The 16,699-nt window shown below is 45.7% G+C and overlaps 1 protein-coding gene across 9 annotated transcripts in view; it reads left to right on the top strand.

The window, feature by feature from the left end:
* The first annotated feature begins 1,037 nt into the window (after window positions 1-1,037).
* tjp1a (tight junction protein 1a) overlaps window positions 1,038-16,699 on the top strand; it is a 69,283-nt gene continuing 53,621 nt past the window's right edge. For all 9 annotated transcript variants that reach the window (XM_029143648.3, XM_029143650.3, XM_029143651.3 and 6 more), the window contains exons 1-2: window positions 1,038-1,577; window positions 10,154-10,367. In XM_029143648.3, the coding sequence (XP_028999481.1) occupies window positions 1,486-1,577; window positions 10,154-10,367 (306 nt within the window). In that variant the 5' untranslated portion in view covers window positions 1,038-1,485. The remainder of the gene's footprint in view (window positions 1,578-10,153; window positions 10,368-16,699) is intronic.

Here is a 16,699-nt window from a genome sequence, read left to right on the forward strand (position 1 = left end):
CGTGGAGGCCTGTGCTCCTCTGAGGTAACCTGAACCTCGCGTTGCCCTGTAGCGTAGCAGGAATGTGCACATGAAAGGAATGAAGCGCGTTATCACAGAGGCAGCGTCCGCCCGTGCTGTATGTCACTGTTTCCTAATTAGCTTTGCTTGGCTCAGTTTCACTAAGCTGCCAGTGAGATCGTGTTGACTCGCCTCCATGTTCAGTCAAACCTGCAGAGAAGGACTTAAGGAGATCGAGGTTTAAGCCACAAGGTCAGCGGTTATAGGAGATGACAGACAGACTGTTACACTTACATCAGGAAAGATAACGGGCAGCAACATTACACAACACACTTGTTTGTGCCAGAATGCTTCATGCTTTACTGTGTTTTTATGCTGTCCAGTAAATGAACACATCTCAGTGGAGACTCATTCTGTAAATGTCACTATGTTAAATGCTTTGTGGTTTGGTGCAAAAAATAAAATGGAATTAAATTGATATAAAGTGAAATAAATATAGACTGTTAATAATGAAACCAAACAGTTAAGTTTAAAAGCAAAGCCAAGCCTACGAATGTAAACAAGAGCAAACTCCTGTCAAATGATTTATGAATGAAAATACTTCTCATGTATGTTTACTTTATGCATTTTCAGTTTAAACACAAGTAAATAAAATGCAATGCAGAATGACACAAATGCAACTCCAGAGCTTTATAAGCGCCCACGTCAGATTGATTTAAAACTACATGTATCACTTTCCTTTATAAGGTTGTAATTGTGAATTCCTCCAGCTGCTCCTTGTTTATTATACAAAACCAGCTGTTATGCTTTCATTCATTTCTTTCTCTCCCGTCCATCCTCCCACTCCTCCTCACCCCAGCTCTGCCTCATGGACCAATCTTTATAAACACAGACTTCACTCGGCATCAAATCCATTCCACGGCTGCCTCTCTCTCTCCCTCTCTCTTCCTCCTCCTCTCCTCCTCATCCTCCACCCTCTTCCCCCGTCACTCCCCCGCTCTCTCCCTCTCTCTCGCTGAACCCAGCGCTGCCTCGCAGACGTTTCGGTGCCGCCGCCGCCGCATCCCGCTTCTGACTCTGTTGGTCCGTTAGTCCACAGAGGGAGAGAGAGAGGGGGGAGGAAAGCCGGGGTGAGGAGGAAAGCGAGTGAAAAGTGGCCGTTACGGGGAGAAGCGCAGCAATGACCCGGTCCTGACTAAAATTGAATGGATTAGCCAATCTATTCTGAGCTCTAATGAGATTAGAGAGTCAGCGCAGACATGGGTCGCGGCGGTGAGGTCTCTTTCCTTGAGCTCCTCGGGGAACGCTTTCCTGCTCAACACGCGCCCCGACGCGGAAACCGCGCTTTTCTGTAGTCAAGATGCCAGGGGACAGTCGCGGACGTTTGAACGCACGCTCACCTGTGTCGCTTCTGTGGCGCGCGCATTCCTAGAAGTAGTAGAAGAAGAAGTACAGGTGGCGGCGACGGCGCGGAAGGACGACACGATGAAGTACCAGAAATACATCACGGTGATGCAGATGGCCATGGGGGTGACGGCGTCCAACAAAGACTGCCTGCCCGCGAAGCGGCAACTGTGGTGAGTGAGGAGGAACAAGTGGAGGTGGTGCGCGCGGCGGTGCGCGCGCGCGTGCCTCTCCATGTGGAGAGAGCGCCTTTAGGTTTAGCCTCTTAGCGCGGCTTCGTTAGATAAACAGAGCAGGCGGCGCGCGGTTAAAGCGGGAAACGGGCTGTTTCCCGTTTTAGTTTAGGGTTTTTTTTCTTTTTCGCGCGTCCGCGCTGCGCCTTTGTGTTCATCCGCGTGTCGCTCGGTGGCCTCTGTTTGTTTTGATCCGCCGCTGCTGGCGAGTGTCACACGCGGCGGACAATACACACAACACAGCAGGTGCGTTCACAGCAACAGTGTGAGACGACGCTCCACGCTTTCCTCGGTCCAGATGTTCCAGCGGTTCGCGTTCAGCGTCTCCGCTCTCACATCCTCTGATGTCACGTAGTAAATCAATGCTTGACTGCTTTTTTATCAGGCGCCTGCATTTGCTGTAGATCAGCGACCTTTTATTTATAAAGCCATTTTATTTTTAGAAACCACCATAGATTTTTGCTTTGCATTGTAGGTCGGATCCCATGTGTTTATCGTTTATTGTGGACTGATCATCACCTCGTTTGGTTTATTAAAATATCAGAAACCAGACAAAAGTAGCAAACGCTCAAACCCTCTGTTGACTGGAACAAGTGAATGTAGATATCTGTTTCGTGCTTGTGGCTTTCTTCCCTCATGTTTACTGCCAAACCTCTTTTAATAATTACTTCTATTAAGTCTTTCTTTGCAACACAAACTTGATCTGCTGCTTCTTAATGCTAAACATTCTCTACATCCAGCTTTTCCAGTATGAGGGTTAGCGTTGTTTCTTGCTCAGTCATAGGAAACTGTGTATTTGATCAGACAAACAGACTAATATGTATGTATGTACTGTATGTACATGTTCCTGTGGAGTTTCTGACATTTCCTCTATTAAAGAACCTGCACATTTATTAGAAAAACATGTCCATAGTGGTGGGTGATTCAAATGCTAGTTTTTCCTGCATTGATTAGGAAAAACACATGTTTAGAAGAAGCTGGAAAACCATTTACCAAATAAAGGTTTCACATTATAAAACAAGTTTGTTCGAGTTGTTTGCTACGGGGACAACGGCTAATATCAGTGTCTGGGATCTGGGACTTTTGACAACATGGTGGAAACCTGCATCACTTGTCCTGGGTTATCACTACAATATAGGCCATGTATGAATACTGTATTTTTTACTGTTAATGTTTAATGTTAATAAAAATATTTTTTAAGCTCATGACACCGCAGAATGGCGTCAACCTAATAACAGGCTGCCGGTACAATGAGCACATTCATTTGTTCTTCTGATCATCATCCCCTGGTTCTGCTCGTAAATAACTTGAGGCATTAACCATAATCCTTCCAGATTGGCAAAAGTTCATAGTGAGAAGGCAGACACTGATTTATTGTAGTGGATGTCCAATCCAGCTCCTGCAGTTCATTGTATTTTTAGAAGTGAATGTCTGTATAATTTTGCATGTGCGGTGGCCTGCAGTCACATCCCTGACTGAGCAGTGGTCACACAGGTGAGTGAGGGAGTGTGACTGCTGTGTGCGAAGGACATAGTGGAGCCTCAGTTTTGACTCTTCTGCCTTAAGAGAGACGCGGCGCTATGTCTGGGGCCATCATATTGAGGTGGGGGGAGGGGACGGCCATTAAAACAGGATTACTGTATCGCCTCTGACAGGCACTTTAACGAAGCGAGGCTGAGCTAGCGTGTGCCTGCAAGTGTGTGTTTCATGGAGGCAGCCCCTGATTTTCACTCACATGCGATGCCTGTGTTTATTCAGCGTGAAGTCAGACCCCAGAATCAGGAAGCTTGCATGCACACTAGTAATTCAATTAGCCTGAGTACTCAGAGTACGATACTAATCTGTAATGTGGCCTTATTAATTCATATGCAGATTTCTGGCAGCCTTGTGCAAACGCTGATGTCCTTTTTGAATGGTTGTACTTGTTTCTCTTATTTGTACTTGGACTAAGTTGAATTTTTTTACCGTACAGTACATCCTCCTCTCCTCACTCAGTTTAAGTTCATTTCATTTCTCCACATGTTTTGTATGACTGGAAGAAACAAGACTAAGCTGTTTAGATTGAGTAAATTCTACCTTGTGGGCGTGTTGCAGGATCCAGTGCAAACTACCTGTACACTTTCTGCAAGTGAAGGTCTGTGTGTTTGTGTCATGTGTGAAACCAGTAATTATGGCTAAACCCAAGACAAGCACACCATGAGCCCGGCTATGGGGAAAGTAACTTACTGTAAGTGATGTGGTTGTTACTAAAGGACACACAATGGAGACGTAATTGGTGGTTGTGAACCAGGAGGTCTCACATCAATCAAATTTACTCAAGTTCCTGTCATCCATTATATCTAAAGAGCACTTCATGCTAAATTAAAATTAAGATTCATTTTTCTTTTCAATTACAAATTCAGTCAGTAACTGAAGGCCCCAGGTGGTTTCTTCTTTCTAGTGGTTTCTTCCATCATGGGTTCAAGGTTAAAGGCTGTTGTATTCTGACCACATGTTATCAAGATGTTACATGAGTTATACCTAACGTACTGTATTCATCCACAGTAGCTGCATCTACCCTGCGAGTGATGGAACAGAATGATCAGGCAGGAACCGAGCTCTCTATATGACTTCATGACCCGCTATTATACAAAAGGCACGATGAACAGTAATTACCCTGATTTGAGTCGTAAACATTAATTAGTTTTGATGATGCGTGCTTCTTCCTTAATCTGACCACGTGGGTGTATATTGTGTACCAGATGACCCCACCAAACACACACACACACACACACACACACACACACACACACACACACACACACACACACACACACACACACACACACAGTGACGGCTCCACCTGGTGTTCTCAGTCCACCTGCTTAACGATGCGTGAAGCTAGCGTCCACACTCCCACCCCCCAAAAGCCCCACACAAACATATGAGCGCCTCCCTGCATCCTGATTTGCTTGTCCACACCTCCTCCCTCCCAGCTCTCCACAGGAACACGCACATCCAGTACCCCCCACCCCCTCACCCCCATCCCCGACTCGTGGAGTCCATGGAGCGTAATCTCACACAATCTGACAATGCAGTGCATTAGTTACCTCAGCAGGAGCCGGAGTCCAGGGTGGGCCTGTCATGATAATCAGTACTTTAGTGAAAAGCATGCAGAAATGTTCTCTCCTTCTCCCTCAGTCTCTCTCTGTCCTTCGCTCCCTGAAGTCAAAGAAGCCCTTCTGTATTAAAATCACCCAGTCTGATCTTAAAAGCCGGAGTCATAATTTTCTCACAACCTTCCACTCCTCAGTTGTTTACAGAGTGCACGCAAGGCGCCCAGTGTGAGTGCGACTGTTTGTTTGTGTGCGTTCGTACTCAGTGTTTCTGTCCATTAGGAACTCGCATGTTCTTACTTTGGCAGAACGGTTGTAATCTCCTCTCAGATGGTTTATGCCACTAAAGGGAACAGATTACACAGGGTTTATTGCCTCGTGGCTCACCCCCTTACCCCCACCCGCTCTCTGAGCATCCTGTGGGTGTGTGCGAGGGAAGATTTGTGGGTGCCCGTGCCAGTGGGAGTTTGTGTTTGTTTTTCTCAGGCGGAGGGTTCTTGAGGATAACTTCAGTCTCATTCAAATGCTGTAGAAAAAAATGTTCAGAAAAAAATATTACTAAGAAAATTTGGGGTCGTAGCAGAAATTATAGTGCGCCATTTTTGAAGAAATATAAGGTAAATTGATTTATTTTTAGTTTTGATGTTTTGATGATTTTACAAAGTAGAACCTACTCCTTTGACTCACCAGCTGCTTCCTCCCTGACTATAACTGCAGTCTACACACAGCACAGGTTTGGATTGGCGTAATTGATGCTTAAAGACTCTGTTGGCGGCCGTGATGGTAACGGAGGCCCATCGGACTCATCATCTCCACTCAGAGTCAAACGCGGCGCAGCGGTGACTTTTAGAATCTGTGAGTCACACGTCCTCGGCCTCTGGTGACTCTGGCCTGTCACGATGGCTCACGGGGGGCTGACGAGATGGAATCCATCACTGCCGTCCCACAAACAGAGAAGGACACAGCAGAGGGGGTCCGCTTTTGTCTGACAGAGATCCCAATTTGTTCTTCCTCTTTCTCTGCTCAGCAGATTTCTACGTCTGTCAGCATTAGTATTTTCATTAAGTTTAATATGATCTGACAACAGTATAGTGTAGTCTGTAGTCTGATACTGTCACTGAAATGGCTCCATGTGTCTTCTAGTATAATGAGACTGACGCAAAAGTTCAATAATATACTCAAGGTATGTGCATAAACTACAAATATTCTTACTGGTAATATTATAATATTTAAAAAGAGCAGTATTGCGTTAACTGGCATATTTTAAACAGCAACCATGTTATCAAATACCAGTGATGACAAAGAACTAGACTAATTATCATTATATTGTTCCGGCTTTGGATCAGGATAAGAAACATCAAACGGACCAGAAGTCTAGTTCACTAGAGGAGCGGAAGTGCTTGCTCATCAGTAATCTACAGTACACGCATGTACTGTTTGCTGCTGCTGAGCTGAAACGTGCTTACTGTATAGTTTGTGGGGCTGTGTCAGAGAAGCTGCGGCGGAGTCTCAGGCTACTTCCGTTGCTCGTACACGGATGCTGGACGTGCTCACGCGCTGTGTTTATGTCTTTAGGACGTGTGTTGGATGGATGCTTCGCGACACCAGCCGTTGACCTGCCTGTTCCCCCGCGGCCGTCTCCACGGGAGTCAGACAGCACTTGGACGTGACCGTTGTCCCGGCTTGTTTGATACATGTCTATATGCCTAATCTGCTCCGTCCATCTGTCAGGCTTGTCTGGCCTAATCAGAGTCTTGATCCTGCCTCAGACTTCCAGCCCCATCCTCTTCTGCCCAGGTGGCTTTCAAAGAGCTCACAGTCCCCAACTAGTAAATAACTGCCCTTGTGTTTTTCCTTTCTTCGTCCTCAGACTTTGTCATGGATGCTTTTAACCAGTCAGCATCTTAGTCACAGGCTTGTTCTTCCGTTTGGGAGGGTCAGCTGGGTCATTTAGTTCATGTGTCATGCACCTCTTGTCATCACTTGTCCCCCGAAGTTGGATGAAGCCCCCCAGTAGCGGGGGGCATAAGACATGTTCATCAGCTGCCATAACTTGCGGCTGAACGGTCAAGCATTACAAAGCAGTCACAGCAACCTCTGAGCTATATGCTGACAGTGTCCCTCTGTCCTTTGTCCCGTTGCATCATTGTCTTCTTCTGTCTTCTGTCCTACGGCTGTGTTTCCTTCACCTCTGCCTCTTAGCACCAAGCTGTCCCCGGCTCCGTTCACCTGCCTCATTTACATTCCACCTTTTTGTCTTTTTTCTTTCTGTTGTATCGCGTTTAACTTGTGTGACCGTCTGGCAAGTGTGTGAGCCTATAGAGTACAACAGATGAAAAAAGCATCCTGGTTGTGTAACAGCTTCTTTGAAAAGGTCTGTGGTTATAAATGGAAAAAGGAGCTGCTTTGGATGCAGCACTGTCATTGTCACCTGATGAGTTGGATGATATGAACAAAGGCAAATCCCCAAATGCAGAGACATTGCCTCATACTGTAGCTGTGACTGAGTTGAACACTTTGTCTGAGCACAGTCCACAGATTTTGGATATTCTAAAGACATTCCTCTTGTGGTGGCATCATACCCGTGGCTGTGTATTAAAGAGAGAGAGAGACACTGGGATCTCATCGTTACATGAGCAAATTGAAGTTGAATAATAGGAGAGACTAATATTAATTAGTTATACTTTATTCAGGCAAGATGTAAACGAACGTGATATTAATGCATTATGAACAGAGACTTCAGTTCTGACCCTGTCAGTCAGGCAGGAAAGTGATGGAGCCCTATAAATAGCATCTAGCTCTGAAATGCCCCAGAGCCTTGACACTGGTGGTGTCAGGGTGATGAAGGGGCGAGGCTGAAATGCTGCTTAGGCAGCAATGACAGCAGAAACAGACAGCATAGGTAAAGTGGCTTAAATACTCTCCAGCCAAGATGATGACTGGATGATAGGACTTTGCACAAACAACCCAGGGACATTAGAGGGTGGATGGGAGGTGGTGCATTGGTGTGATGACAAGATCAGACTCAGGATGTTATTTAGTAACACTACTAAAAGTGGAAGTGAAATGTAAATAAAACCATATCTATAATAGAACTATCTAAAATAGATCTGCTCTGACTGTCATGTGCAGACAGAGATGGTAATAGTACTGAGTGCTGTAGACCCACAGCTATGAGTGACCAGTTGCCTTTCTTTGTGGGGTTGTCAGGTTCTTCCACCTTCCAAAGAAACTCTAAAGCAGCCGTAGTATGAGTGAATGATTGCCTGGCTCTGTGTGTTGGCCCCGTGATGGATTGGCGACCGGTCCAGCACTGCTTCTCACTCAATGACAGCTGGGATTGAATACAGAACCCGTGACCCACACAAGGATAAGAATGCTGGATGGATGGATGGATGGATGGATGGATGGATGGATGGATGGATGGATGGATGGATGGATGGATGGAAGGATGGATGGATGGATGGATGGATGGATGGATGGATGGATGGATGGATGGATGGATGGATGGATGGATGGATGGATGGATTTTATTAAATGTTGATGAAACTGCTTGATGCAGTTGCATATTGTACAGTAGATTAGTTTTTGGATCCAAAAGCTGAGGTTCTACGGAGCAACAGGAAACAGCAACAGGCCCATTTAGCATCTTGTAGGCTACCAATAGATTTCTATAATTATCCTGTGACAGTTACACATTTCTAGGACCCTGGGATGAGGTAATCTATAAAGCTTCACCAGCGACCTCGCGAATCCAGGGCAGGAGGGAGATTCTCTATTCTGGGCTGAAACCTCATCTAATATTCATGGCGCTCACTTCTCAGTGGAGCTGGAGCTTAGTGCTTCTCGGTGTGTTGTCTTTATTTTTGTTTTTACGACGCTAGCGTTGTTTGACGCTTTGGATACACACTGGGCATGAACTCCAGGCTGCTGAAGAGTTTCTCTAGAGTGAAAAGTGAGGCTGAGGTCTGTGGGCACAGCCAGACTGTGTCTAATCCGCTGGCATCCACTGCGTGGCTCAATATATTTGTCTGAAATCTTGCAGCATCACTGATATTAAATCATTCATATCCCCAAAGCGAGTTAGCAGTTGCACTGCTGCTCCTTCTAGTTTGTATATTTGTGCCCTGGTGCTTTTGCTGCCTGTCTGGAGCAGACTGCAGACAGCAAGACCTGCCTCCCAGGTTGTAAACTGGTAGTGAGCAGTAATGGGGTGTAGTGATGTCAAAGGTCGTTCTATCAGCTGCTGGCTCCTGTATTTAATGAGGAAATATCAATAATCTATCTATTACAATACGAGCAACAATACATCACTTGACCATGTTAGAGATGTCTGACCTGTATTTGTGCCGTGTCCGGTCGGACCGGCAGGTTGTCAGTAGGTTTGTCTTTTATCTGTGAAGGGTGTCTCCTGTTGTCAACTTTAACACGGTCTAATACTTTTGTACAAGCCGTTGAACTGGCTGATGGCCTGTCGCTATGATACCTATCAAGTACCACAGATACAGTAGTCTGACTTCCCTTTGAAAACTGTGGCCGTTTCACAGAAATGGGCTTTAAAGCAGATGGGGGTTGGACCTGCTCCATTTCCATAATCTGATGTCTTTCATTTTTCCTGTTCCCTGTTTTTCCTTCCGGTCCCTCAAGTCAAGTCAGTTAATTAGCAAAGCTGCTGCTTTATTTTCTGTTAAAGAAAAAAAAAGATTCCTGATTGTTCTAGCTGTTATTTTTGGCATTTGATTTGGAAAATCCAGGTTCTTGCCACCTCATCGTCACCTCAGACAACCTCGGGACCCTCCCCCCTTCTCTGCAAAGCAGCCTCATTGTTGTTTAATAATAGAAGGCAAGTGGGTGCTCCATACCTAGCCTCCATCTGCAGGCTGCCCGCTGACATTCAGCCCAATTACTCACACTTGCTTGGGTGCCACTACAGCCAACAGGAGAGTGTGTCCTTTAAAAAGTAAAGACAGCAAAAGGAAAGTTATGTCACTCTGATCCTGCAGGCTTCTTTATGTTTTCCCTTAAATATGCAGCAGTGCCTGGCAGCGCTACAAGCTGTGCGGATTGGCCTTCGGAGGAAAAGGTGGTCATTGTGAATCGGGTGGTATTTAATGGATGCAGCTGCTGTGTCCTGAGCCCACAAGCTGTACAAGATCAGGAACAAGCCAGAGTCTGTTTGTTGTATCAATAAAACGGTCAAACTGTGAGTGAAATGTAAACCTACATAAACGAGCACTTAAAAATGCTTTCCAGCTCTGTTTAACTCTCCTGAGGGAAATGTCTGCATCCGCTAAATACTCCACGATCAGCAGCTGATCGCTGGTCTGTCCTCTGACTGATGCTGGAGGCAGTAGGATGATGAGCAACAGTGCGATGGTTTGTGGTAATCGCCCTGTTTGCGTTGTTGCTCCCGTGTTGCAGGGTCACTCCTCCAGACGGCGACGCGTCCCCTTCAGGGGCCCCCGGGGGTTCGGACGGGCTCCTTGGTGCTACGGGCGGCGCTGGTGCTACGGCGATGCCTGCCGCCTCCACCCTCTCGCTGCCCATCAGCCAGGGCAAACCGTCTCTGCGCCGCATCAAAGGCCGCATTCACCGCAGCAAGAGCCTGGACAGCATGGACCTGCTGGACGCCAACGTGAGTCTCGCTTGTGGCTCGATTGCACCAACTTAGACGTCAGACAAACATCTGAACGATGCTGCCGCTTCATTTGCGGCGGTAGCTGCATTAAACATAAGCTGTGATTACACATGCTAAATTACACGTAATGTGATTTCAAGGGAGAACAAATGTCCAACAGATGTTTTCATCCTAATAAATTAATGTTTAATATTGTTATAAGCCAGAGGAAAAATACATGAAAACACACAGTGACCTTTGGTTACGCAACATTTCTTTGGTTTTCAGATCAACACATTCCATATGTCTCTCTCTATGACTGGTTTATTCTCATGAAAAGTAATAATCTGATAAATGATTGGGTAAGCTGCTTGGACCTAAAAAGCCCCACTAACTCAGGGATTGTCCATTCAGCTGCGAACTGCGCTTGGCCGACTCTCGCCACCAGTCAACTCATGCTCCTGCGCCCGTTTGTGTGTGTGAGTGTGTTTGTGAGTGTTTTGGGAAAGCAACCAGCGGGTTTATGATGTAAAAGCATGCCAATCTACTACTAATGCATGCTCGGTAAGGCTGTTTTTTCATGTGTTGGTGGACACGCAGAGCCTAATAAAGCTCTCCTGCACTGTTCTAGTGACTGTACACCCCCCCCCACTACTTTCTTTATGTCTTGACCCTCTGCAGATGTCTCCTTTAATAACGTCCACAGTGATGTTTCCTCCTCCGCCCCCGTCCTTCCTCTCCACGTTGACAGTCTGCAGAGTGCATGCGTGTGTTCCTGCTGCATGTTTAGTATTTTAGCCAGCCTTAATTAGGAGCTGCCTGGTGTGTCTGTGCGAGGAGTCATTATTCGTCTCCGACGCAGCCGCCCGCCTGTCGTCAGAGCTATGATCATGTTTAAGAGAGGCGGCATTTGCAGTTCAAACAAGTCAATCCATTATGGATGCGAAGGAGGGCTGGAGGTAGACAGAGGAAGTCTCAGGGTGGGGGGGGGGGGGCAGTGGGACACGTGCTCTGCCATGACACAGCACAGCCTTGATAACCTGAGTGATGCAACATGCGCCTTCGTCAGGAGGATCGACCGCTGCCGTGGAGTTTCCTGTCATTTAGTCATTTTGACACAGAGGCTTTTTTTTTTACCTTTGCAGACATGACTGAGGAGAGGATCAGAAAGGGATGGCTGGTACCTGAGCTATGTAGGAAGATTGACTGTGAACGCTGGATGTGACTTTTCTGTCAAGTCGTCCACGGAAACAACATGCGCAGCACTCATGCAGAAATACACTGTCCAACTATAGAAACACTGTTAGTGGGATAAAAATAGGGCTGAGCAACCTGAGGGAATGTCCAGCTCCATCTCAGCTTTCTTTCAAGTCCACTTCACGTCATTGAGTGGTCTTTTACTGTACGTGTACCTACTGTACATGCACGTGTGCAGTCCTGGTGGATCACTTCTGAAGTGAGGACAGTATTTCTGCTAACTTAAGCTCAACGTGGAGCGTAGTAAGACGGATAGTATTCCAGAAGCATCATGGCTGCACTCTCTGTATGCATCTGGTCTTTACATAGAGAATCACAGCCCACATTGGTTCTACTGCTTGTCCTCGTAAGGGTGGTGTCATGCTGGAGCCCGTACGTCCAGGGCCTCACACCTTACCTTCTCTAAACTGATGAGGATCTGATGCAAACGCAGCAGAAAGTATGTCAAGCTTCTCTGTACAGCGCGTGCACAGGGGCCTCGATGCCGACGCTCCTCTTCCACACTCAGCTGTTTGCTGATTGTCCCGACTAGAAAAGGAGCCGGTACCAGCGGGTCAGAGCGTGTCTCCCTAATACATTAGCTGCTTTCCTTAGGCCTGCTGTGGACCATCACAAGATGTCCATGAGTGTAAGTCTGACGCATGAATAATAGATGTAAGAAATGATCTACTTCATAATGCAGTGTTTTCTATCTTTCACTCGCAGCTATTTTTGTGTGATAAAAACAGCATAGTGAACACTGTGGAAAAGAGAATCTGAAGAGTCTGTGGTTAAACTGGGTGAATTCCCCTGAGATCACAGCTATTATTTATTCAATACAAACTGATAGCTCCTCTCCTCTATTTGTCTTCTAATGCAGAGTGGCTGCCAATGTGTACTTCACTGTGGTCGAAGTGATCGATCCCTCACAGCGACGTCGGGGGGTGGACGCGTGTTTGTAGGTGCGCACGTGTGAGCTGCCAGTAAGATTTACTGAGAAGATGGCTTCTTTTCTTTTCGCAATGAGCCCCGTGTTTCTTTTTTATTGCTGCCCTTACGAGCTCAATCTGTTTGAATTCATTGTGTGATTTACTAAAATTGGAGCTCATTATGCAGTCAACCTCCAACACGGGCTGTGTGAATGAGATGAGATGGTGGGATTTGCTCACTAAGCTCAGAAAAGAAATGGGATCTCAGTCACCAGATAAGTGCCATAAATGTGCTTCAAATATACTGACATTCACAATGTGATGTTATTAATACATTAACAGCTAATAAACAAAAATAAGATAATCTATGATGGAAATGAAAAGATGCCAACAAAACTGTGGATGGAGAGAAGGAGGATGTAGCCGCTGACAGTTAAATTTAGCTACATCCCTGACAGTTAAATTTCAATTCAGGTTTGATGAATACAAAACAAAATACCTTTCATTACCCTTCAAAGATCTGCATCTGAGCCACGAGAGTAGAGCGTGAGACTAGTGGAAATAGATGAAAGGCGAGGAGAAGCTGGCTGTAAGCACTCTGTCCTTTTTTAATGCAGATGGAAGAATTAAAACTGGGCTAATGAAAAAGACAGACAGCGCTTTTTATGACTCCATCAGAACTTTAAACCCTGAATGTGAGGATGCTCTTTATTGTCTGCTAACAAATCCAATCAGTCTGCAACAGAATGAAGCTCTTCGATTGGCATTTTGGAGCTAGTTGTTACATTAAATCTCCTACTTCTCTTGCTAAACATGTATTAGTTTTGTTCTTTATTTGCAAACATTTCGAGTGAAGTGCTGTCATCTAGTCAAGATGCTGCCGGCGCCTCATCACGCACAGAGGCAGCCCTCTCAGGTCTGTGCCGCCCTGATGGGCACAGACGGAGAGAGTGGGAAAGAGAGATGACAAAACAAGAAGAATGCGAGAGCGGCGTGTATGAGGGGTGAGAAAATGGGTCGACAGCAGGGTGCAGGAGGTTCTGATTAGGAATTATTTTCCATGCACACTTTATAAATAATTCCCTTCACCCCTTGTTGGTACAACAGGCACGATCTTCTGGTGCCGCTGTGGTGAGTCTGGCCCCACAGCTGTGCTCTGGTCACAATGTCCTTACAATGACCTCATCAGGCAATAATGAACTAAAACCTTCACACTGAGACACGCAGAGTTAAGCTGTGGCTGTAACTAGTGCAGACATATGATGCAATAAACAGAAATAAAGTGAAACCTGCCCATGATGATACTGTTACTGCAGACTTGTCTGTATTTGACTCCAGAGGCAACTCCCGTGCATTTACTGCCAACAATAGTAAATCTTAATCCAAATAAAAACATTTTATTGTCTCAGCACCATGAATAATTCAAAACAAAACAAAAATAGAAATAAAAGAGTTAGAAATCTACCTGATGTTGCTTCACTAATTAACAAAAATACTAAATAATCCAGTTAACAGTCCCCTGCATGTCATTTCATGTCGTCTTTTCAGCTCACAGCTTAAGTGGAGGCTTCATTCCTTCCCCTGGAGAAAGCGGCTGAAACCTCTTGTTAATTGCATTCGTCATTAACAACAGCAAATCCATAGGCTGGAGCTTTCAGGTTCCCTATGGGCTTTGATTTTACTCGGAGTGATTCATTAGCTCTTTAAAGACACGGGCCCCTCTGCATAATGACATGCTCTCTGCCCCTCATGTTAGCTCATCCCGCGGCACTATGCATCCGTAATGTCAGGCAGGAAGGGCAGGCAGGATCAATGCCGGTACTATAGATAGACGAAGCAATGATCTACGACATGCGTGGCAGCCATAAGAGAGGTCCTTATTAATATGGAGTACTATCGAACACCTCACATGAATTGAAATGAATGGATCGGTCACCGGGTGCTGGCTTGTAGGGTGTGCACTGTCTGCGCACGCTGATCTCAGATCTGTGGGGAAGCGGCTGCAGGGACGCCGCGCAGGAAGCATGTCGTCATATTAGGACATGCAGCGGTGCCGTCCTCTGGGTGATATTGATTGGTCCTATTAGGCAGTGTGCAGGTCAGCACTTCTCAAACAGTGACAGAAGAAGAGCCGGGTGGAGGGGGGCGGGCGGGGGAATCACTGGAGGCCACGAGCAGAAAGGGAGGGGTGGGAGCAACAAGGAGCGATAGAAGAATGGGACTTTAAAAGAGAGGTGACCGATAATTAAGGCAAAGTAGCAGCACTGGTGGGTTTTTTCTGCCCACATTACAACAGTGACCCTGTAGTATTGATTTCAGGCCCTACGGTTGTTTAAAGATGACCTGTTGTTCTCGCCTCCTTGCTCTTTGTTTGCATGGCGGCCCACAGTAAATTAATCATTGCTTTACCTCAACATCACCTCAGCAACTGTCAATACTGAATAAATAACATTAAGCACCCTGCGTGGCCTGTGATGTTCACTTAACAGAGCACTGGGGTTCATTTTATTGATCCAACCAGCGGTCTCTGTGGTACTATTTTAGTTGTGTTATGCTACTTAATGTAGGACATTAAAAATGACCCATAGAAGCAGTTACAACAGCTTCTTGAGTCCACTTTCTGTACCGTTGGGATGTTTCAGCGGTTTTTTGTTTCGCTTGGTGGAAAAAATGTCTGTGGTGTCAGCTGTGAGCAGCTGTGTTGGATTATGAGAGAGAAGATTGGGTTAATTTATGACTTCAGCGTTTATCCGGTATCACGTGACAGCAGCAGCCTCGTCTGACGAAATTGGATGGATCCTCGGCAGCTCATAATTTAGCTCCGTTCCCCTGTTTCCATGGCAACGCGATCACTGTGCCCTGGGTGTGGGAGGTTAGGGCGATAATGCACACGGGTTAAAATTACTTGAACAGGCGTTTTTTTTAATGTTGAGAGGGTGCAAAGAAAGAAATGAAGTAGATTTTAGTTTTATCAAAATTATTTTTTATTCTATAAAATCAGTATAAATGCATTCTGATACATTGATCATTATATAAGTGTACTTGTGGACTCGTTAACTTCATTAAACAGCAAGGTTTCAATCTTGTCTTGCAATCATGTTGGTTAGGATACATTTTTTCATACACAATTGTGTCCCGTGACATCAAGTGAATGTCTGAATTCACAAATTATATGTCAAATATGTCTTTATATAGACAAAGAGGATAAAATCCGAGCAGCATTTCATTGTTTTAATGTGAACCACGTATATTATTATAGTTTGTTCTTCTTTCTGTGTTGCTGAAATAGAAGCTGTAGTGTCACCTCTGTCCCTCCATCCAGCGATGTCAGTCTCCTCTGTTGTGCGGCTCCTCTTCTATCCGTCCCCTACAAGCAGGCACCTCTGGGGGCTCTCATTTCATGTTTGACTTTTATTTTCCTTCACAACTAAATAGACCACCAGAAATGTGAAACTTTGTAAAGTGAGAAGCCTCGGGGGAGTCATGGTGCCAACCTGCAGCCTGGCTCGCTGGAGTCTGTCTGCAGAGAGAGTAAAGCAAGACACGAAAAAGGAGAGGAAATGGGTTAATCAGAGTCGACGGGTGCGTGGAGATGTGTGCGTTTTTCTGTCCGTCACTGCGTGTGTGTGGGGTTCTACGTGTGTGTGCGTGCTTTAGGATGCATTCGTCAGAAGCCAGGGGCAGTGCTGTGCACCATTAGGATCAAGGCTGCTATTTCAGGATTCTACCTGCTGAGAGATGTACTCTGCTCATAGTTCTGATGGCCCCTGCACCCATGTCCATTAAATCAGCCAAAGGAGGCCTGTCTGCATCTCTGCTGAGTAACAGACCACAAACTGACCATTTCTTTCCAGTTCCCAAATTTGTATGTCTGTGACGTCAGCAACTGTCTGTTACAATGCATCTTTTAATCTAGTCTCCTAATATACAGTTTTTTGAATGACAGAGCAATAAATATTTAACGGTGAGTTCATTACAAGCTTCAGAACAAGTGACTTTGTGTGTGTGTGTGTGTGTGTGTGTGTGTGTGTGTGTGTGTGTGTGTGTGTGTGTGTGTGTGTGTGTGTGTGTGTGCGTGTGTCTTTAAGAAAACGAGTCAGCATTCTTTTGACATCTGTAGCTTAGGGATGTAGCATGACCTCTGACCTATCAAGGTTAGAGGTCACCTTTAGCTAAAGTCAGCTT

Source organism: Betta splendens, chromosome 3, assembly GCF_900634795.4.
Source record: "Betta splendens chromosome 3, fBetSpl5.4, whole genome shotgun sequence".
Classification (NCBI taxonomy): domain Eukaryota; kingdom Metazoa; phylum Chordata; class Actinopteri; order Anabantiformes; family Osphronemidae; genus Betta; species Betta splendens.